At 48.1% G+C, this 23303-nt stretch overlaps 1 protein-coding gene across 2 annotated transcripts in view; it reads right to left on the bottom strand.

The window, feature by feature from the left end:
• dnah7 (dynein, axonemal, heavy chain 7) overlaps positions 1-23303 on the bottom strand; it is an 816199-nt gene that overhangs the window by 117970 nt on the left and 674926 nt on the right. For both annotated transcript variants that reach the window (XM_085985836.1, XM_085985837.1), the window contains exons 56-59: positions 18661-18861; positions 17374-17535; positions 16298-16483; positions 15935-16072 (exon numbers count right to left, since the gene is read on the bottom strand). In XM_085985836.1, coding sequence (XP_085841962.1) covers positions 15935-16072; positions 16298-16483; positions 17374-17535; positions 18661-18861 — 687 coding nt within the window. The remainder of the gene's footprint in view (positions 1-15934; positions 16073-16297; positions 16484-17373; positions 17536-18660; positions 18862-23303) is intronic.

Below are 23303 nucleotides of genomic sequence, written 5' to 3'. Positions count from 1 at the left end.
TGATGGGGGTGTAGGAATTGAGCTGTGGATGAGGCTAGTGGTGCCATTTTAAGATTGAACTCACTCACCTTGACAATTCCTGTCAGATCATTAAACTTCTTCCTGCATTGCATCCATGTTCTTGGAGCTATACTCCTGTCATTGACCTCCTATTTCATCCCTCTGCCTCCTGAGCATATGACTGGAGGGCCTCCTGCGGATACAGGATGTCTCTCCTACTCTCCATACCTTGCACCAAGACCTATCAGAAAACCTTGGTGTGCATTCTCTCACAGGTTGAGCTACCTTAAAAAAATCTTCAAAAGCAATTAACTCCCAGGTACTACTTGCAGCAACCACAATGCACCTCCCCATTAAGAGGTGCAGGCTACCTTTAAGTAGCACTAGCAACTCGCAATATCAGGCCCCCCGCTGATGCGTGCAGCCACCGAACAGCGCAGGTAGCGCTGGATGCACGCAGCAATCATGGAAATCAGCAGGCAGCATGAATTTAACTCCTGCCTGCAGCACAAGGAACTGGTGAGGGTTAATCGCGCACTGCAATCCCCATGCCTGTTTGCAGGTCTTATCCAATTTAACCCCATTGAGTGTCATTTCTAAAATATTTGATACTTCTGACTGCAAAACATAAAAAGGCTCCCCATTAATTTATCTGAAGTTGTTTTTTAAAACTGTAAGAATAGGCCAACAGAAAAGCCGGTCTAATTTAATTTTGGGAAGTAATTCTAATAAAGAAGAAATGTTTAAAAGAAAAATTCTAAAAGGGCATAGAGCAAGAGAATGATGAAAGCAATATTTAGAAATAAAGGTGGTTCATAAATGTAAATTATTCAGTATTTGCTTTAATTTTTATGACACTCAAACTTGCCTGGTTCAATTGAGAGGACTTTTTTAACAAATTAAATTATCTGAAACAAATGTCATTTGCATATTGGGTTTGATGAAAATAGTGCTGCGATGGCAACATTTAATAAAGATATTGACTATTCTGATAAAGTACAGCCTTCTGTGAATCCAACAGATGGGCATATCTCTAAAATGCAATCAAATGGCCATGAATGAGGTGAAGAAAATTGAACAGATCAGTCATTCGGAATTGTTCACATACAACTCCTGGAAAGTGATTGGAGTGGTAGAGATAGAGGCCTGAGAGCAGATTACTTGATTCTTGCCTGCTGAATGTATGGTGATTAAAGCTAAAAATTAGAAAATCATTGATTTTAAATTTGGCTGATTACATCATTTTATATAAACGTTTGAAATAAATTATCAGGGAGGTATACTACTGGAACCCCTTTAAAAATGTGAAAATGAACAATTAAAACCAACCAAGAATAATTCTGGGACAAATATAGTTCTGTACAATATACTTGGTTCATACTTAATACATAAAGAATTCCAATTTGCCTATTTCAATTTTGTAAATGGCTCACTATTTAAAAAATATATACCATACATTGAAAAATTATTTCTTATTACAAATAGCCAACAAGCCTACAAACTAGAAGCTGTGGGCATATAGAGAATAAGCAGTTATGTCTGATAGTTAAGGTCTTTCCAACAAACTATTAATAAAGTTGAAAGATTGCCATATCTCAAGTTAGATAATCATTCCCCTGCCATGTGATAAATAGGTTCACTCAAGGCCTCAGTGGCACTCCAGCCAATGCTTATGATGTTCTGATGTCAATGTATTCATGAATTATCTACCCCAAGAACAGAATTATTATAGGTTGACACTTCTTCAGCATACACTACTAATATTTTGATCATGAAAATGTTGATATATAATGACATTCTGTAAATAGCTAGCAAGCTATTTGCATTACGCAGTTATTCATCAAAGTTGCCTCTATTTGAGTATCAGCAGTTTAGGAAATGTCAATGTGCTATGGGTCAGGATGGGTGGATAATTTAATTTAACTTTGACATATAAGCATAGATTTTCTGCGTTCTTGCCCTTTGTAGGGCATGCATTGGAAAATCACAGGTAGTGAGCTTGCATTTTTCTGATGCATGGTTGCGACATGTGAGGTACCTTATCGTGGGTGAGGAATCAAAAAATGTACCCTAAATTGCAACATATTCTTCAAAACGTGAGACGGGTCAATTGGGGTTAGGAGATGGATACAGTGGGGGAATTTTACCCCACTGACCAGGCAGGGGACAGTTAAAATAGAGCGAGGGGCTTACCTACTTAGTTCCCGCTCCGATCTGGCCAATTGCTATTTTAAATTGCCTGCGGCAAAGACACCCAGCCTAAGCTGGTGGAGTCCTCTTTAAATATGCACATCGATGACATCATTGGAGCCCGATCTGCTATTTTAATCTGTGGCCTGAGTGGAGGAGCAGCAGTGGTGAAAGTACTCCCACAGTGTTGTTCGGGAGGGAGTTCCACGATTTTGACCCAGCGACGATGAAGGAATAGTGATATATTTCCAAGTCAGGATGGTGTGTGACTTGGAGGGGAACTTGCAGGTGATGGTGTTCCCATGCGCCTGATGCCCTTGTCCTTCTAGGTGGTAGAAGTCGCAGGTTTGAGATGTGCTGTCGAAGAAGCCTTGGCAAGTTACCATGCATCTTGTAGATGGTACACACTACAGCCAAGGTGCGCCTGTGGCGGCGGGAGTGAATGTACCGATCAAGCAGGCTGCTTTGTCCTGGATGGTGTCGAGCTTCTTGTGCTGCTGGAGCTGCACTCATCCAGGCAAGTGGAGAGTATTCCATCACACTCCTGATTTGTGCCTTTTTGATAGTGGAAAAGCTTTGGGGAGTCAGGAGGTGAGACACTCGCCGCAGAATACCCAGCCTCTGACCTGCTCTTGTAGCCACAGTATTTATGTGGCTGGTCCAGTTAAGTTTCTGGTCAATGGTAATCCCCTGGATGTTGGTGGTTGGGGATTTAGCGATGGTAATGCCGTTGAATGCCAAAGGGTGGTGGTTAGACTCTCACTTGTTGGAGATAGTCATTGCCTGGCACTTCTGTGGCATGAATGTTACTTGCCACTTATCAGCCCAAGCCTGAATGTCATCCAGGTCTTGCTGCATGCAGGCATGGGCTGCTTCATTATATGAGGAGTTGTGAATGGAACTGAACACTGTGCAATCATCAGCGAATATCCCCACTTCTGACCTTATGATGGAGGGAAGCAGCTGAATGGGCCTAGGACACTGCCCTGAGGAACTCCTGCAGCGATGTCCTGGGGCTCAGATGATTGGCCTCCAACAATCACAACCATCTTCCTTTGTGCTAGGTATGACTCCAACCAGTGAAGAGTTTTCCCCCTAATTCCCATTTTCTTCAATTTTACTAGGGCTCCTTAATGCCACACATGGTCAAATGCTGCCTTGATGTCAAGGGCAGTCACTCTCACCTCACCTCTGGAATTCAGCTCTTTTGTCCATATTTGGACCAAGGCTGTAATGTGGTCTGGAGCCGAGTGGTCCTGGCAGAACCCAAACTGAGCATCGTTGAGCAGGTTATTGGTGAGTAAATGTCACTTGATAGCACTGTCAACGACACTTTCCATCACTTTGCTGATGATTGAGAGTAGTTTGATGGTTCGGTATTTGGCCGGATTGGATTTGCCCTGCTTTTTGTGGACAGGACATAGCTGGGCAGTTTTCCACATTGTTGGGTAGATGCCAGTGTTGTAGCTATATTGGAACAGCTTGGCTAGAGGTGCAGCTAGTTCTGGAGCACAAGTCTTCAGCACCATAGGTGGGATGTTGTCAGGGCCCATAGCCTTTGCTGTATCCAGTGCACTCAGCTGTTTCTTGATATCGTGTGGAGTGAATTGAATTGGCTGATGACTGGCTTCTGTGATGGTGGGGACCTCAGGAGGAGGCCGAGATGGTTCATTCACTCAGCACTTCAGACTGAAGATGGTTACAAATGCTTCAGCCTTGTCTTTTGCACTCGCGTGCTGGGCTCCGCCGTCACTGAGGATGGGGATGTTCATGGAGCCTCTTCCTCCCGTTAGTTGTTTAATTGTTCACCACCATTCACTACTGGGTGTGGCAGGACTGCAGAGCTTTGATCTGATCCATTGATTGTGGGATCGCTGAGCTCTGTCTATAGCATGCTGCTTCTGCTTTTTAGCATGTATGTAGTCCTTTGTTGCAGCTGCCCTAGGTTGGCACTTCATTTTTAGTTACACCTGGTGCTGCTCCTGGCATACTCTTCTACACTCCTCTTAGAATCAGGGTTGGTCCCCTGGATTGATGGCAGTGGTAGCGTGAAGGATATGCTGGGCCATGAGGCTACAGATTGTGTGGAATACAATTCTGCCCACAGCGCCTCATAGATGCCCAGTTTTGAGCTGCTAGATCTGTTCTGAATCTATCCCATTTAGCACAGTGATAGTGCCACACAACACGATGGAGGGTGTCCTCAGTGTGAAGATGGGACTTTGTCTCCACAAGGACTGTGCGGTGGTGACTACTACTAATCATGTCTTGGACAGATGCATCTGTGACAGATAGATTGGTGAGGACGAGGTCAAGTAGGTTTTTCCCTCGTGCTGGTTCTCTCACCACCTGCCGCAGGCCCAGTCTGGCAGCTATGTCCTTCAGGACTCGGCCAGCTTGGTCAGTAGTGGTGCTACTGAGCCACTCTTGGTGATGGACATTGAAGTCCCCCACCCAGAGTACATTCTGTGTCCTTGCTACCCTCAGTGCTTCTTCCAAGTGGTGTTCAACATGGAGGAGTACTGATTCATCAGCTGAGGGAGGGCGGTAGGTGGTAATCAGCAGGAGGTTTCCTTGCCCATGCTTGACCTGAAGTCATGAGACTTCATAGGGTCCGGAGTCAATGGGCTGGAATTTGCCATTGGGGCAGGCTGGGGGCGTGTCAGGTGGTTTTCGTGTCAGGAGCCCGACTCCGATGTGAAGTGGGAAAAAGTGCGATTTTCCCCTAACTGGGCACTTGATTTCCAGCGTGTGGAAACCCCTGGCCCAATGAGTCTTTTCATACCGAAAATCGCCTCCGATGATGTCATCAATGCTGCTGGATTTAAGGCCTGCAAGCAGCCTTGCTTCTTCTAGAGACTGGAAACTTTATGCCCATTGTTGTGATCGCTTCATTCAGCAACTATGTCCAGCAGTAGGCCAAAGTGTGCTCACGGTTTGATGATGCCGCCCTGCAAGCTCTGGTGGAGGGAGCAAGATCAAATAAGAAGGTGCTCTTCCCTTCCTCAGGGAGGAAAAAGCCTCCTCAGCAGACTAAAGCTGTGTGGATGCAAGTGGCCCAGGGGGTCAACTCAATGTCTATGTGCCGCAGAACCTGGCTGCAGTGCAGGAAGAGGTTTCATGCCCTTCTGCGCACAGGAAAAGTGAGTATGACTTTCCCATCACTCTCAATCTGATCCCCATCGCCTCTCCTCACCAGCACTCAGCTTTGCCAACCTCTTCCTCCACATCCCACTTGACACTGACATCCCTGCACCCTTACCCATTCCCTCTCTCTGTATGTTCTGTAGGGGTTTGCAAAAATCCCCTAAATCCCTGAAGATCGGAAAATATTGGTCCACATCGTGGACGAAGAATTGTGTGATTTGAATTGTCTCTGGGTAGGACAATGTTTTAAAACGTGCCCAGAACCGCAAAAGGCTGCGTTGGGATGGACAGCATGTGGACAACACCGGAATCGAGGAACTTCGTGGAAAAATTCGCACACTTTAAGACAGTACACTTTATTAATAAAATTGTTCCCTGGAGTTTGGTAATTGTAAAGGGGTTTAAAAAAATGGCTGTCAGAAAGCATGGCCAAAAGACAAAAGCAGCTCGCAGATGTCTGTGTAAGTGGGAGGATCAAGCAGTGGCAGTCAGACCTGTCAATCAAAGGGAGTTTCCCTTCTCAGAAGCAATCGATGTTTGTTTCTTGACTTAAGGGATTATCCACTTGAGCAGTAACCGCAGAACAATCGGTTTCTGTTTACACAGTAATCCAGCCCCATTCAAACCTCTTACACACAATGAGGCATATTGAAACTCCAGAAAAAGGACTTTTGAAAGAGAACAGTTTGGATTGAATGGGTTTTTGAATCACCCATAACTGAACAATAGGGCAGTTGGATTCCCTTTTGTTTTAGCCCAGATGAACTCCAGATGTGGGCAGGTACACGTCGGTTCCAGAAGGTAGACATATCCAAACCACTCCAACCACTTTGAATCAGCCAATCACAGCCTTTCTCTTGTGTATTCGGACTTTGGGGCGCGAATTTTGCACACAGGCCTTTCAGCGCCAAACAGCAGGAGTTGGCAGGATATAAAGGTAGCTCCTAAGAAGCTATCTCTCTCTCTTACTTCCTTGGACCCCAGGTGAGCAGGTTTCTGACTCCTCAGCAAGGCAACTTAGTAAGGAGTTAGGGGGTGGTAATTTAGGGGAAATTGCTAAGATTGTTTAATTAACATTGTAGACATTTATCCCTCGTTTTTGCCGTCTGCCTTCCCCCATTTAAGCAATTTTACTGTAATTACTGTGTTCATGTGGTATAGTTTAAAATTTGATTATAGTTTCTTTAGTTTAATAAAAGTTGACTTTCTCACATCCAGATCAGTTGTCCGTTTTTAATATATTGTTGAGATACCGCGGCAAATGTGGGAGTCAAGACCAGAGTTGATGGAACACAACTGCTTTAATTTATATCATGGCAAAACAAGTGAAGTTAAAAAGCCCGCGCAACCACTTAAATACTCCCCAGACAGGAAGTGCTCCCGGCAACCTGTCCCTGCGGGAAACAAGTTGCCGGAGGAAAGGGCCCACGTCTGGGGGCGGCTGCTGCTGGCAGTGCGCCTGCGTAAACTATCCGTGCCACCGTGAATGGATTATGTCCAATGGTGGCGTGTCGCCACAGAGCTCCCCCCAGAATCCGCTTAGGAGGAGTGGACGAGTCGTGACGGTGGTCTAATGGTTCTGCCGGAGCGGCTCTGAGTGACCGCCGGTCTAGTTGGTGGGGCCGGGCGGTTCACCGCCGGCTGTGCTGGCTTGCTGGTGGGACGGCCTCTAGTTGGAGGTCGGGCCACGGGGACCTGTTCCCCTGGTTCTGTGTGTGCTGGTTTGAGTCGGTCGATGGAGACCGTTTCGACCCTGTCGCCGAGTCGCAGCTTGAAGACCTTGTCCCCGGTTTGTAGTACCTCGTACGGTCCGTCGTACGGGGGTCACAGGGGTCCGCGGTGTGCGTCGTGTCGCACGAAGACGAAGCGTGCCTGCTGTAAGTTTGGCGGGACGTGAGGTGAGTGTTCGCCGTGTCGGTTAACCGGAAGTGGGGCGAACTGTTGAGCGGAAGAGAAAGAGTTGAGCCGCTGTTGTTCGGCCGACCAAGGCGTGGTAGCCTCCGGGAGGAATTCGCCTGGTACGTGCAGTGGTTGTCCGTAGACTAACTCCGCTGCTGAGGACTGGAGGTCTTCCTTGACCGCGGTGCGTAGGCCTAGTAGCACCCACGGTAGGCGATCAGTCCAGGTACTGTCCTGCAGGCTGGCGCGGAGTGAGGCCTTGAGCGATCTGTGGAAGCGTTCACACAGCCCGTTGGCCTGCGGGTGGTACGCCGTGGTTCGGTGGAGCGTCACCCCGAGGTTGCGTGCTGTGGCCGTCCAGAGTTCGGAGGTGAACTGGGCGCCTCTGTCGGAGGTTATGTCGGCCGGTACGCCGAACCTCGCAACCCAGCTGTTAACGAACGCCCTGGCGATGTCGGCTGTGGTGGTGGAGGTCAGCGGCACTGCCTCAGGCTAGCGTGTGTAGCGGTCGACCATCGTGAGGAGATAAGTTTGGCCTTGCGATGGCGGCAGAGGACCGACGATGTTGACGTGTACGTGGTCGAAGCGGCGGCTGGGTACCTCGAAGTCTCCCAGGGGTGCTTTTGTGTGCCGCTGCACCTTAGCCCATTGGCAGGCGAGGCAGGAGTTGGCCCAAGTCCGAACATCTTTGCTGAGGCCGCACCAGACGAAGCGCTGGGAGAGGAGTTTGACGGATGCGCGGGTACCCAGATGGAAGAGCCCGTGGAGCGCGTCGAAGATGCGGCAGCACCAGGTTGCAGGGACAACCGGCCTGGGTTGGCCGAGTGAGACGTCGCAAGTGACTGCCGTGGCTTCGGGCCCGTGCGCGACCTTGGCTAGGCGTAGCCCTGGCAGGCTGGTAGCCGCTGAGAGGAGGTCTGGGTCCGTGAGCTGGGCCGCTGCTAGTTGCGCGTAGTCGACCGCTAGGTGATTTGCGCAGATGGCGGGACGGGAAAAGCAGTCGGCGACAACGTTGTCTCTATCGGAGACGTGCTGGATGTCCGTAGTAAACTCGGACACGGCCGCGAGCTGGCGTTGCTGCCTAGCGGACCAGGGGTCGGTGTTCTTGGCCATCGCGTATGTGAGTGGCTTGTGGTCCACGTACGCGGTAAAGGGGCGGCCCTCCAGGAGGAACCTGAAATGGCGGACCGACAGGTGGAGCGCGAGGAGCTCGCAGTCGAAAGTAGAGTATTTGACCTCCGGGGGGCGCAGTTGGTGGCTGTAGAAGGCAAGTGGCTGCCACGCACCATTGACCCACTGCTCGAACACGGCTCCGACCGCATGGTTGGAGGCGTCGGTGGTGAGCGCGACCCGGGCATCGGCCCTCGGGTGCGCGAGCAGGGTGGCGTCGGCGAGCGCGTTTTTGGTGGCGTCGAAGGCGGCTGACGTGTCAGCAGTCCAGGCTACGGCCATCTTGCCGGATTTACCTCGGAGGGAGTCATATAGGGGCTTCATGAGGGCTGCAGCTCTGGGGATGAACCTATTGTAGAAGTTCACCATCCCGAGGAACTCCTGGAGGCCCTTGATGGTTTTGGGGCGGGGGAATTGCTGGACGGCCTGCACCTTGTTGGGCAGGGGGACGGCCCCAGCAGGGGTGATGTGGTGGCCGAGAAAGTCGATCTCGGCTAGGCCAAATTGGCACTTCGCCGGGCTGAGGATGAGCCCGTGTTGGGCTAGGCGCCCGAACAGGATGCGAAGGTGTTCGAGGTGTTCCTGTTTGGAGGAGCTGGCCACGAGAATGTCGTCTAAATAGACGAATAGGAAGTTCAGGTCCCGGAGGACTGAGTCCATAAGGCGCTGGAAAGCCTGGGCTGCATTCTTGAGGCCGAAAGGCATCCTCAGGACTCGAACAGGCCGAATGGGGTGATGACGGCCGTTTTGGGGATGTCCGCGGGGTGTACGGGGACTTGGTGGTAACCGCGCACCAGGTTGACCTTGGAGAAGACGGTTCGTCCGGCCAGTCGGGCCGAGAAGTCCTGGTAGTGCGGCACCGGGTATCGGTCGGGGGTGGTGGCGTCGTTGAGGCGGCGGTAGTCCCCGCAGGGGCGCCAGCCTCCGCCGGGCTTGGGGGTGATGTGGAGGGGCGAGGCCCAAGGGCTGCTGGAGCGGCAGATGATGCCGAGTTACTCCATGGTAGTGAACTCGGCCCGCGCGATTTCCATCTTGGCCGGGTCGAGTCTGCGGGCGTGGGCAGAGACTGGGGGGCCGGTGGTGGAGATATAGTGCTCCACACCGTGTTTGGCGGCTTTGGCCGAAAAGGTCGGGTTAGTGAGGGCGGGAAACTCGGCTAGTAGTGCCTAGTAGTCGTCCGTGGCTCTGGCGAGGCAGTAGGTCGTCAGGCCGGCCGAACGGGCCGGGGTGAATGCGCCACGGATGGGGGCCATAGTGTTGATGTCGACGAGGCGGTGCCTCGGAATGTCGACAAGGAGGCCGTGGGCGCATAGGAAGTCGGCGCCGATGAGTGGGCAGAGGACCTTGGCTGTGAGGAACTCCCAGCGGTAGCGGCGGCCTGCGAGGTCGAGCGTGACCATGCGGGTGCCGTATGTGCGGATGTCAGAGCCATTGGCTGCAGCCAGCATGATACCCCGTGCGCCGCGTTGGATTTCGAAGGCGGGGGTGATGCTGTGCTGGGCTCCTGTGTCGCACAGAAATCGGCGGTTGGTGCTGTCGTCGGTGACGTACAGTAGGGGCCCCTTTTGCCCCGCGGCCATCGTGGGGGCCGGTGCAGGGGGGGGTTTGAAAGTGCACGGCGGCGTGCAGCGTTGGGCCCTCGTGCCAAAACGGGTGTGGTAGTAGCAGTGACCCGGAGTGGAAGGACGGTCGGACCTAGTGGGCCGGGGGGGCCGCGTGGTCGTTGCCGTGAGGTCAGGTGCGACGTCGCGGGCGGTCTGCGCGGAGAGCAGCCGGTCGGCCTTTTCGGCTATCTCGTTCAGGTCCATGGAGCCAGACTCCACAATGAGCGGGCGGATGTTGGCAGGGAGCTGCCGAATGAAAAGCGTGCGAAAGAGGGCGCCGGGTTTTTTGTCGTCCGAGAGGGACAGCATGTGGGAAAGCAGGTCTGATGGTGAAGCGTCACCAAGGCCTGGGAGGTCGAGGAGTTGGCAGTTGCGCTGGTAGGAGGACGCCTGAAATTTTTTAAGGAGCGCGGCCTTCAGATGTTCGTACTTGCCTTCCTCTGGTGGATCCTGCAGCGCTGCCCAAACCTCGGGGACTGTGGCGCAGGTGAGAGAGGCGACGAGGTAGTCGTACTTCGTGGCGTCGACTGTAATGCTTCTCAGCCGGAATCTGGACTCGGCTTGAACGAACCAGGCCTCGGCCAGGTTCTCCCAAAAGTCCGGTAGTTTAACCGTGACTGCGTTTGTATCCGCCATACTAGCTTAGGATTCGTCCTGAGCGTCGGGGTCACCAGTGTTGAGATACCGCGGCAAACGTGGGAGTCGAGACCAGAGTTGATGGAACACAACTGCTTTAATTTACATCATGGCAAAACAAATGAAGTTAAAAAGCCCGCGCAACCAGTTACATACTCCCCAGACAGGAAGTGCTCCCGGCAGCCTGTCCCTGCGGGAAACAAGTTGCCGGAGGAAAGGGCCCACGGCTGGGGGCGGCTGCTGCCGGCAGTGCACCTGCGTAAACTGTCCGTGCCGCCGTGAGCGGATTATGTCCAATGGTGGCGTGTCGCCACAATATCATTAATTATAAGTTCCTCCAGTCAGAACTGGAAGGTGGGGTAGCAATTCGAATCTGCTGTTTAAATTGGTTTACAGTGTAGCAGCAAAAGGCTGCCTGACCAGGTGAATTACCGTAAACCAGGTAAAAGGTTGGAATTGGTCAGGGTGCAGGCAAAGGCTGCTGACCAGGTAAATTACCGTAAACCACGGAAAAGATGCCCCCCTACAGTTCACATTCACTTAACTATTCGACTATGCAGCCCTCACACTCCCTATCGCTGTGATGCTATGAAAACAACTTACAACACACAGGGAGGGCCCTTGGTCTTGCCACCTCACTCCATCTTTGTGTCCTTCTAAGCATCTATGCTATGGATTCTCTACACTCACTCCTTCATTCTCACTCAAACTGCACTTGTGTCCCTCATTGCAGGAAAAGATAGCCCACAATAAGAGGGAAAAAGCGAGAACAGGAGGAGGGCCACCCTCAGTACCCCAGCTCACCACCTCGGAGGAGGCGGCCCTGGAAATTGCCGGTGTCGAGGAAGATTCGCAAGTCGTGGACGGACAGATGGGTGCATCACAGCAAGCTGGTGGCAGAATAGTTTGGCATCTCTCTCATTTACATTGCATAAATGACTGATAATGATTCTGATACTCTAACAGATTGACTTTTGATCATCTGCACAATTCAATGTGCATGCAAACTTTACCTCACATCTCCAACTCTTTCCTTTACTCCCCCACAGGACCATCGACAGTCCCCGTCCCCACTGTCCAGGAGGAACAGCCTGAGCTTCAAGACTCCTCAGAAGAAGCTGCAACCTTTGAAGGCGTAGCGTCAGCAGAATTCAGCACATCCAGCACCAGTGCAGACACTAACATCTCGGTGGGAACTTCGCGAGATAGAGTAGTGTTGTCACTTGGTGTATCACAGCTCACAAGTGAGCAACAGCAGATGGTGGAGACAGGGACAGCAGTGGAGAGTCCTCGTCAGAGGGCACAAGGACTCTGCCAGCTCGGCTCAGCTGCATGTCGATCCTGTGCCTCCGGGTCCATCCAGAAGAAGAGCGGTGCTGGAACTCCAGGAACAGGTGCAGGAGTCTCTGGCAGGTTTTGTCTCCAGGATCGCTGCGAGTGTGGAGCGAATGGAGGAGTCCATCGCTAACATGAGCAGAGCCTCTGTGGAGGCACATGAACGCATCACCACGGAAAGGATGGCAACCTCCGTGGAAAGGATGGCTACCATAGAGGAGAGGATGGCTACATCCATGGAGGAGCTTAGTTGCCAGGGTCATGAAAACATGGTCATTGTTCAGAATATACTGACATCTCGAGGAGCGATGGTCAGCTATTGAGCAGAGAAACCAGACCTTCATGGAAGTCCTGTGGAGTAGGACTTCCAGCACTGAAACGGGTCCTCAAGACCCCCCTGAAATGCAGAAAGGTGCTGTCCAGCCACTTGCTAGCTCTGAATTGGGGCTGACCCATGAGAGGGATGTTGGTGGCAGACAACAAGGAAGTGGGGGCTCCTCTCCAAGCACTCACACGACCATGCCACTGCAGAGCCCTCGGTCAGAGTCCCACCAGAGTCCCCACCCAACTGAGATCGGCGTCTCAACCCCTGCACAGCCGCAGGAGCAGCAGACTGTTGCCGAGCCCTCACAGGCTCGCAACCCCAGAGGACGCCCGCCAAAGGTGTCGAGGCAGGAGCAGCAAGAAAGTAAGCAAGGGGCCTCCACATCTGCTGAAGCCACGGGGGAAGCACTATGTAGGAGCACGCGTAAGAGGAAGATAATACACAAGTAGTCACAAGGGTAGTCACTTGGGTGTAATGTTGTGTTTATTTTTGAAATGCCATCAGTTGCTTGTTGTGATAAAAAATTCTGCTGGCAAACTGTTGAAGTTGTGGCATGTGTCATTTCGCAAATGGGACTTCCACATTGAGGGCTTAGGGTGACTTGCAATTGTCGGTATGGTGGTCAGAGTGATAGGAATCCGCAGGTTCTTGGCCATTGTCGATGCTCTGGTAAGAGGCTGCGAGGCAAAAGTGCTTGATTGGCTACGCTGAGCAAATCTGGCCAAGATGAGTGCGTCCCTTGCATCCCAGGCAGCAATGTGCTCGCATGCTGCTGCCGCTGGTTGATGCACCTCTGCAAGCTGTTCGTTGTCACTCTTCTCCTCCTCCTCCTCATCTGAGGAGGCTATATGATAAGCCGCGTGTTCCTCAGGCATCTGCAAGCCACGATGCTGTGCCATGTTGTGAAGTGCACAGCAGACCACGACCATTCTGGAGACCCTGGCTGCTGAGTACTGCAGGGCTCCACCTGATCTATCAAGGCATCTGAAGCGCATCTTCAGCAAGCCGATAGTTTGCTTGATTATGGATCTGGTGGAAATCTGGCTGGAGTTATAGCGCTCCTCAGCTTAGTTGGATGGGCTCCTCAATGGTGTCATTAGCCACGTCTTCAGGTGATAGCTCTTGTCTCAGAGTAGCCATCCGAAAAGTTGGTCTGGCAGACTGAAGAGCGGAGGCACACTAGACTGGTGCAGGGTGAAGGAGTCATGGCAACTGCCAGGGTACTTGGCGCAAACATGCAAAATTTCCTTCTGTGGTCACACACCAGCTGTACGTTAAGAGAGTGGAAGCCCTTGCGGTTGACAAAAATACCTGGATTGTGATGGGGTGCCTTAAGGGCCACATGTGTGCAGTCAACGACGCCCTGCACCCTTGAAAAGCCTGCCAGATTGTCAAACCCAACCGCAAGCGCAGTTAATCTGGCTTGATCCTTGGAGAAATTGATGTAATTGTGCGCGATGGCAAAGAGGGCATCGGTTACCTGCGTGAGGCAAGTGTGTGTGGCCGCCTGGGAGACGCCGCTGATATCTGCTGCTGATCCCTGGAATGAGCCTGAAGCAAAAAAGTTGAGTGCGGTGGTGACTTTGACGGCCACTGGTAAGGTGTGTCCACCTGCTCCTCTGGGCTCCAGGTCTTGCTGCAGCATTGCGCAGATGTCACCCACTACCTCTCGCGAAAGCCTGAGCCTCCTTTGGCACTGCTGCTCAGTCATACTGAGATAGCTGATCCTCTGTCTGTAGACCCTGTTTTGGAGGTATCTCCTGCGCCGACGTGTTTCCATGCGCTGGCGCCTTCTGGCCTGTGCAGCTTCAGGTGGGTGAGCAGCAGGTTGGTGCTCCTGTTGTTACTGTTGGCGCTGCTGTTGTTCAGGGTTCTGCTGCTGCCGCGGCTGGTCTTCATCCGAATCTGATGTCCAGGAGGAAAGGAAATAAATGGTTCCCATTTTTCTGGTATATACCTCAGTTGAGGAAGCGCTCATTCAAAGTGGGGAGAGGGGTTTCCCAGGAGGTCACACTGGAGATGGATGTCAGGCTCCAAACTTCCACAACAATGAGTAGGCCTGCTAAAAGTTCCCCCAGACCTGAGACAACCAAGTTCTGCCACCTGCAAATGAAGATTGCTGAAAACTCCTTTTTAATGGTGGAGCTGCAGCTGTTAGTAATCAATCCACTTGTGATGCCGCCAGGATTCACTAGCGTGTTCCAGAGGAGATGTGCAGCACATGGGAAAAGTATTAAAATCAGAAAGGCCTCTGAAAATGGGATTATAGAGGCAAATAAGTAGTTGTTAAGGGCCTTAATGGGGAAACGGGGTCAGAAAACACGCATGTGGGAAAATTGCTCGGAGCCGGGATGGAGGCGGGATCGGGCCCGCCCGCCATTTTCTGCGATTTTACCACCTCACACGCCTCCAATCCCGCCTGGTAAAATCGAGCCCATAGTTGAGGTCTCCCAGGGCCACTCCCTCCTGACTGTATACCACTGTGCCAACACTTAAACCAGAATAGAATCTCTAGGACGTTATAAAAAACTGGATTTGACTGAATGACAAGACTATATTGTAACACATAACTGTATTAGCTCCTTGAAAAATTAGGTAAAAACACCGACCCTATACTAAGCAACCAACCAAGTTAAACTTGCATCTATATCAGCCTGTGAAACAGAGTTTTTATAAAATTAGAATACATTCTTGCATCTGAACTTTGTGTTAAGAATAGCAGGGCCAATGTTAACATTTGGGGGGCTGACTGGCGGATTGCACCGGCGGCCTTCACATTCTGGGGATGAAGAGGCCGGAGAAATTTTGATGCCTGGGCCTCGTTTAAATTGAACCGCCAAGCTGCGGAGTTCCGATACAGTTTGCGGGATTAAGGCTAACCCAATGGCCAGCAGCATGGTAAGTCCAGGGGGAGTGTCACGATCGTGGAGGGGGAGAGAAGCCTGGATTGGCTGCAGCTCAAATTATTTTTGTGGGTCCCGGGGCAGCGCTCATGCTTCTCCTGGCCCCATGAAAATAATTGAAAACTTACCTTTCCAGGGCCTGTTTAGCTCAGTCACCAGTGAAACTGGTTGGAGAGTGCATGGCACACCCTCCGACTAATTATTTCCTAAAATGGCAATCAGGGCCTATGTACATCATAGGACTCCTTTGTGCATATTAAAAGCGGCATACCACTGGCAGGCCCTTTGGCGGCCAGTAGTGGACCCCTCTGAAAGTGGCAGGTGGCTGATCATTAGTGTTAATGGGGCAGTAAGTCTACCAACCCAATTTAGAGGACATTGCCACCCCATTAACGCCAATTTAGACAAGTTAAAATTGACCCCTGCTTTTCTGAAAATCCAAATATTCTCTTTTGCCTCTTGATATGGCTTCACACTAATGTGGCACAAAACTATTTTTACATTATATAATAGCTATGGCTTAAAATGATAATTAGCTCTTGTATGTTCAATTTATACCTGTCTAAAATCATTTTTTATACATACTGGAGTTCATCTAGATAGTGACTTACAATACTGATAAAAAAAACGTTATTCCAATTTGCATCCTCTGCTCAGCCCAACACATTCTTTAAGTCAAATATTGTACCCCATTTTATTCAAACTGTAGCAAGCATTTGATGTACCTGAGTAAGTAGGATGCTGTCAAACAGGTTCTGGGTCTCTGACTGATCCTTAGTGATATCTGCATTAGCGTGCATCCCAAAGACTTCCGGAGTCGGGTTCAAAGGAAGGCTCTTAGTATAGTTAATGTAGCTGATGTACTGTAAGGAGATTAACAGGCTTATCAGATAATTACATGGTACTTGCATTTTTAGTGCAACTTATGTTATTTCTACTGTTCATGATCTTGGAAACTAATAATTCAAAAAATCATTCTTCTAAAAGCTGTCTAAGGAAAGCAACCAGCAGATGTTCATTTTTTGTGTAATCTGTTTTGTATCAATATTTTAGCACATTATATCTATCAAGAATAAGATTTTTCTTACATCTCCTTCTGGTGGTGGATAATAAATGCCACTCAAGTCAAATGTATAGTCTGGATTTGATGTAATTGCTTTGTTGTAGAATTTATTAAGAATTGAGCGGAGTGTGCGCCGGTCCCAGTCATCCGTCACTCTACCACCATAGTTGCATTCACCGGTCATGTATCGTATAGCATCCAGGGGCACACCCTGAATAAATGGACATATGTAGTTGAGGTCAACTAAAGAAAACTAATTATGATAAGCCAATATTAGATCATTTTTTAACATCCTTCCTTTTCAATTGCATTTTTTCTTTTCATTCCTCAGCTGATACTAGTTATTGTGGATAACCTTACAGATTGAGGGATTACCTACTACAATAGCCCATGAAAATCAATAATGTAGCTATACTACACAATTTGTATCATTGCAAAGTGGGTTGTACATCGTAGAGATGCAAGGTGAGCAGTTCAACTGGTGTCAGCTTGGCATTTTGGGTAGGCCTTGAAACACCTGGAAAAGATAATCTCACAACAATTCCACTTTGTACCAGTTGCTTTTTAACTAAAGGAAGAATAAGGTAAAATAGGGTGCATACTCTCAATGGAGGGTAACTAGCTTTGAACATAACAAAAATTATGAATCATTGTTTGTTTTAATTTTTTTCAATCCTGGTCTTTACATACAGAAATGTTCAGTTGTGCAATGTATGTGCTTTGGAGGCACAGAAACATGAGACAGCATATGGCCCTTGGAATTTAAGTAATTGGAAAAATAATAGACAATAATCCCTTGTTTTCCCCTTGATGCTACTATGGTGCAGACAATTTGGACAGCAAGCTCCAGCATAATGAAGCAGCGAAATGTTGCTTTGTGTCAACAGTCTGCCACTTTGACAAGTTGCTGTAAGGCTGCAAGGAGGTTTTGAGTACAGGCCAGATGATTCCTCACTGGGGAGAGGTAAAATAGGAGGGTGAAAACTTCCTGAGAAACTTTCACATGCCTCCTCTCCTGGAAGTCTAAAAGTGTCATTGATAAAAGTCTGACAGCAGATGGCTCTGCTGCTGCCATTTGTATATGGGCCATGAATGGCTTACCTCATACTGGTTAAGGAACATATGAAGCTGCTGTACACTTATCCGCAGGTCAGTTTCATTAAACTCATAGGGGATATTCCATCCTAGTGGTCCAAATTTCCGTCTTTCCTGAACCAGTGCATGGAAGAAGCATAGACCATATAGGAGTTTTTTAAACTCAGCCTGTTGGGGAAAAAAAATACAACATCCATCCCAGCCACTATGTACAAGGCAGCTCAGAACCTAATGTGCCCCAACAGAATACAAATGTTTACTTATTTTGATCTAATTTTAAAATACTTTCAAGCAAAATTATTGTGAATACTACAAATGTGTTCTCTTAATATATGCCAGCATTTTTCTTTAAATAGAATTGCAATAAACGGTTTCTACACTTCTACATAGCAATTATTTTTGTTGAGTTATTTTAAATTGACATTAGATTTGTTTATGATGTCAACAAATTTATACAAACAAGTGGTCTATTTTCAGATTTTCTTCACATTCAGTGTGCATATAAAACCAGAAATCAATTTTGCTGGGCTCAGCCCCAAATAAAATGCTAATTACACATTCAGTTCTTAAAATCTCTACCATATATATCCTGGATTTAAAAATATCTCTTTCAGAAGTGTTTATTATTTTTGGAGTTCTGTAACACCTGCTAAAAGATTGTAACAGTGCTGTTTACAGCAGATTAGAATCGCAAAGGATATGTCATATGTATAATAAAGAGAATTGTGGTTGTCTGAAGTCACATATATGATCAATGATCATAATACTCCAGTTAGATAAATGTGTTCCACAGCTTGTCATACACATTAATGTCCATTTAGTGTCAGTGCACAGAATTTCAGCAACATCATCTATTGCAAACAAAAAATTCTGAAAGTGTCACTGACTTAAATAAATCATCCTGTAACGCATTACACAATTACATCAATTAACAGAGTGGGGCAATCTGTTGTAAACTGGTGTCTATATAAATAGTAGTGAGACAAAGGTGAGATTTTACAATACACCGTACAAAAAAATTGCTTTAGCCTTCTATGTTTAAAATTATTTTCAAATATTTTCCATAATTTCAGGTATTTCTTATCAGAAGATTATTGTCATGTTAAGTGAAAGTAAATGGTATAGGAAGAAACAGAATTGCAAATGCACAAAATGTTCTTGCAAATAAGTTTTTCTTAATATTAATTTATGATCTTTAAATTAAGGTCACAGGGAGTGTAATGTCCCTGTCTATCTCTGCATCAAGTCTTCAGATGTTAATCCTAAACGATTTGCAATTAAACTGATACTAACAGGCTTCTTGCAGCTACCGAAGAACTCTGGATCAGAAATGGGATCCATGAGATAGGATCGGATAATATTAGGTCGAAGGCCCTTTGGTGCTTCATTTGTCATTTTCACACCATTCTGTAGGACAGAAACTGGGAAATTTGGAGAAGGATAGCTTGTAAGCCATAGTCTGAAGTCAGGATGTGTAGTCTCTGGATTCAGTTCCTGCAACAGAATGCCACAAATGAAACAATATTAGCGCTTAGAGGAAAAAAAGGGGCCACATTAAATATAAACTATATACTGCCTTAAATAAAACATCCTATCATGGTAAATTATTATTCCCATTTAACTTGCAGTGACTCCCAGACAAATGCGTCATAAGTAACAGAATCACACTGTACAAGAATGATGCTACTGTTCTTAAGGTTAATCGGCTGAAAATTCAGTAGCCTTAGCGCCTCATTTGAGGCGCTAGAGGGCCTTGCGCCGGAGTTATGGCCAGTAGTGAAATTCCCTAGGGCCCTAAATCGGCGTTGCTCCGGTAGCGCTGCGCCGGCACCGATGACGTCATCGGTGTGCGCAGCGTCCCGGTTGCCGTGGTAACCCGCCCGAACTCCGAAATTGAGTTGCGGCCGCCTCGCCCATGGCAGCCGCAACCAGCGTTTTGTCAGAGGTGCCTTACTGCAGTTAGCGCCGGCGCATTAAAGGCCCCGCGGCGGCCGGCCGCTTTCCCGCCGGCCGCCTGCCCGCAGCTCCCTCCCCGGACTTCTCTCTCCCCCCCCCCCCCCCCCCCCCGGAACAGATGCAAGCCCGGCACTTGTCCGAGGTGCCGGGCTCATTTTTAAGCAGATTTGCGCGGGCCGCGGCCGGGTGCAGGCAGCTCCTCCTTAACGGAAGGAGGAGGCCTGCACTTCCCCAGCCTGCCGCACCGCATCGGGTGCCGCAGCGCCGGAATTGCGGCGCGAAACGGCAGTTAGCGCCCTTTTCCAGGCGCTAAGACCCTTCAGTAGCGCCGGCAGCCGTTTGGGCGCGGCGCCACTGAATTTTTGGCGCGCGCAGGGGACTTAGCGCCGGCACTAATTTCCGGCGCTAAAGCCCTGGCTAAGCCAAAACCCAATTTCTAGGCCAATATTTATAATTTACAATACTTGAACCTTTCTGATATCTGGATTCCCGATAGCAGCAGTGAAGGCAATCACAATACTTAGACCAAAATGTAATAGTGTGTGTTGTTTCTACTGCACATTTTCCAATATTTTTGTATACTGTGTGAATATCTTCCCGAGCTGTATTTTTAAAATTTGTTTCAAATGGCATGGTCATAGTGCAGATGATCAAATCCGCAAGTTAAACCGAGAGCACTATTATATAAACCAACACAGCATGAGACAATCGGTAGCACTATATCAAAAGATGAAATGGCTTAATTGTAAAGTTGGTGGAGTATCAGGATAGAGTTTCTTAGCCCAAGACCTGGAATTATTGGTTACTAAACATAATCATTGAAGCAAAAACAGAACCTGAGCAGGGACAATATGTCACAGTGGGTGAGAACAATGTCTCTTCATCCATGAGACTTGAATTCAAATTGAACACAAAATGATGGGCTGAAACTCACCTCGCTTTGATAACTATACGAATTGTAAATGAAATTAATTTCATTGATATCAGGCCACAGCACAAAACTGCCAAAATTCTGTACAAATTTCCCTAAATTGGCTACCTCACTCAAAGGGACTATAGGGATAGAGATGCGGGGAAGGGAAGTGTTCACACTGATGTAGTAGAACTGGACTTCTGAGACCCTGGTCAAGGCACATTGTTGGTATAAAGTAAAGAGAACTTAAAGCAAAAATTGGGGAGTAATCTCACTACAGGATACACTACCATGTGTATTATTTAACAACTTAAAAGAAAACAGCTAAGGATGTAGAGTATGATTCTCCATTTTAAACTTTCACTAACTTTTTCACTAATATCAGTGATGTCGAGAAAATATACCTACATACCTCTTAAATGATGCAAGATATATTCACTTTCATAACCATTTTTCCTGCCTGTTAAGAGCCACTGGGGTAAAATTTAATTTGGGCACACACTGTAAACGAGGCGATCGTGGCCCGGAAATGGCTTACTGCCCCTTTTACATCAGCACTCTGGCCACCGCCATCCTCAAAGGCGCCTTTCTGCTGGGCAGTCGGAGCGCCCATCTTTTTCAAGCAGTAGGCCTGTTTAATATGCAAATAAAGGCTCTATGATGTATATAGGATGCCAGATACAATTTTGACAGGCAACTGGGCGACGCATGCAGTGTGTACAAGCAGAAAAGGCTATCAAAGTTTGCAGATGATACAAAGATGGGACGGAAAGTAGTGAGTGAGGAGGACATAAAAAACCTGCAAAGGGACATAGACAGGCTAAGTAAGTGGGCAGAGATTTGGCAGATGGAATACAATACTGGAAAGTGTGAGGTTATGCACTTTGGCAGGAAAAATCATAGAGCAAGTTATTATCTTAACGGCAAGAAACTGGAAAGTACTGTAGTACAAAGGGATCTGGGGGTCCTGGTGCACGAAACTCAAAAAGTTAGTATGCAGGTGCAGCAAGTGATCAAGAAGGCCAATGGAATGTTGGCTTTTATTGCTAGGGGGATGGAATATAAAAACAGGGAGGTATTGCTGCAGTTGTACAAGGTATTGGTGAGACCGCACCTGGAATACTGCATACAGTTTTGGTGTCCATACTTAAGAAAAGACATACTTGCTCTCGAGTCAGTACAAAGAAGGTTCACTCGGTTAATCCCGGGGATGAGGGGGTGGTCATATGAGGAGAGGTTGAGTAGATTGGGACTCTACTCATTGGAGTTCAGAAGAATGAGAGGCGATCTTATTGAAACATATAAGATTGTGAAGGGGCTTGATCGGGTGGATGCGGTGAGGATGTTCCCAATGATGGGTGAAACTAGAACTAGGGGGCATAATCTTAAAATAAGGGGCTGCTCTTTCAAAACTGAGATGAGGAGAAACTTCTTCACTCAGAGGGTGGTAGGTTTGTGGAATTTGCTGCCCCAGAAAGCTGTGGAAGCTACATCATTAAATAAATTTAAAACAGAAATAGATAGTTTCCTAGAAGTAAAGGGAATTAAGGGTTACGGGGAGCGGGCAGGAAATTGGACATGAGCCTAGGTTCGGAATGGTCATGGCCCTGTGGGTAGTGGAGTGGGCCCAGGGGCCGTGTAGCCTGGTTCTGCTCCTACTGTGTTCTAATTCTGTGTTAGATTTCAGGAGATGGTTTTATTCCTGTTCCTGGCTGGGGTGGAGATCGCCTTTACAGAAGGTAAGTACTGTAGAAAATATAGGGACAGAGTGATCTCCTGGAAGAATTTCAACGGCCTAGATGGGTCGGAGAGGAATTTCCCAGATTTTTTTCTCCCAAATTGGCCATTGGGTCTTCATCTGGTTTTTCACCTCTCCCGGGAGATCACATGGGTTCGGGTGGATGCACAGTGATAGAAGATTTGAGGTTAGGATCAGATCAGCCATGATCTTATTGAATGGTGGAGCAGGCTCGAGGGGCCGATTGGCCTACTCCTGCTCCTATTTCTTATGTTCTTATGTTCTTTAGCCAGGAGGAGTAAGAGTACTGGCCGGGCTGCCCGATAGTGCCCAGAGCTCACCAGCAGCATGGTAATGAGACCCGGCCCTCAGATTAGACCTGGCCTCCTGCAGGCAGGATTGGGCAGCTGGCTAGCCACCCAATAGTTAAAATCTCCTCCACCATTTTGGATCTTCACTTACTCCCCAAAACCATTCCAGTAACATTTACAGTAGGGAACATTTTTGAGGGCATTATATATGTTGTCAATGATCAACTAAAGAGCACAAATGTCATAAGTAGCAATCAACATGGTTTTAGAAGTGATAGGGCATGTACACTAAACCCACTAAAATTCTTTGAAGAGGGAACTAGGCTTGTATTATTCTAAATCATTTACACCAATTAAACATATGGGCTGAGAAATGACAGTTGGATTTAATACAGATAACTGTAAGGTAGTGCACATAGGAAGAATATGTGTGCATTAGCATGGGGGTGGGTGAAAAGGAGAAAAGGATCTTTGCTTTTTCTGTAAAAGTATATATATAGATTGTGAAGTACTTGTGAATAAGGCACATTGGGTACTGGGATCATCTGAGGGATAGGATTGCAAGTCAGAACAAGTTAGAATGAGTATAGGTCACTGGCGAGTCCAATACTGGAGAATGGTATGCAGTGCTGGTAATGCTCAAAAAAGGAAAGAGCTCAAAGAAGAATGACAAGGATAACTCCAGGCCTTTGAGGACTAAGGTTTGAAGAAAGCCTCAGGCAACAATTTATTTTTTCTGGAGAAAATGACAGTAGAAACATGATAGCCTAGAAATTGGTTGACACCACACCCATTTTACAGGTGTAAAATAGACACCAAAGCACCAATATGTCAAGCGACGTGCGTGCACACATTTTTCAGTGAAAGCGCGCCACACACCATATTAATAAAGGCAGAAAATGAGGTGCCTGGGTCGGTGCCTGAACAGGCACTAGTCCCTTTGCATATATTTCATTTAAATGAGGCTTGATGGTGTGCCTCGAGCCTATCTTGCCGATGCGAACCAATTTTGAGGCCA

The sequence above is a fragment of the Somniosus microcephalus genome, chromosome 4, assembly GCF_052327205.1.
Source record: "Somniosus microcephalus isolate GS21.2 chromosome 4, FLI_Smic_1.0, whole genome shotgun sequence".
NCBI lineage: Eukaryota > Metazoa > Chordata > Chondrichthyes > Squaliformes > Somniosidae > Somniosus > Somniosus microcephalus.
Note: the sequence above shows the minus strand (reverse complement) of the source record. Positions and strands in the feature narration are given on the sequence as shown.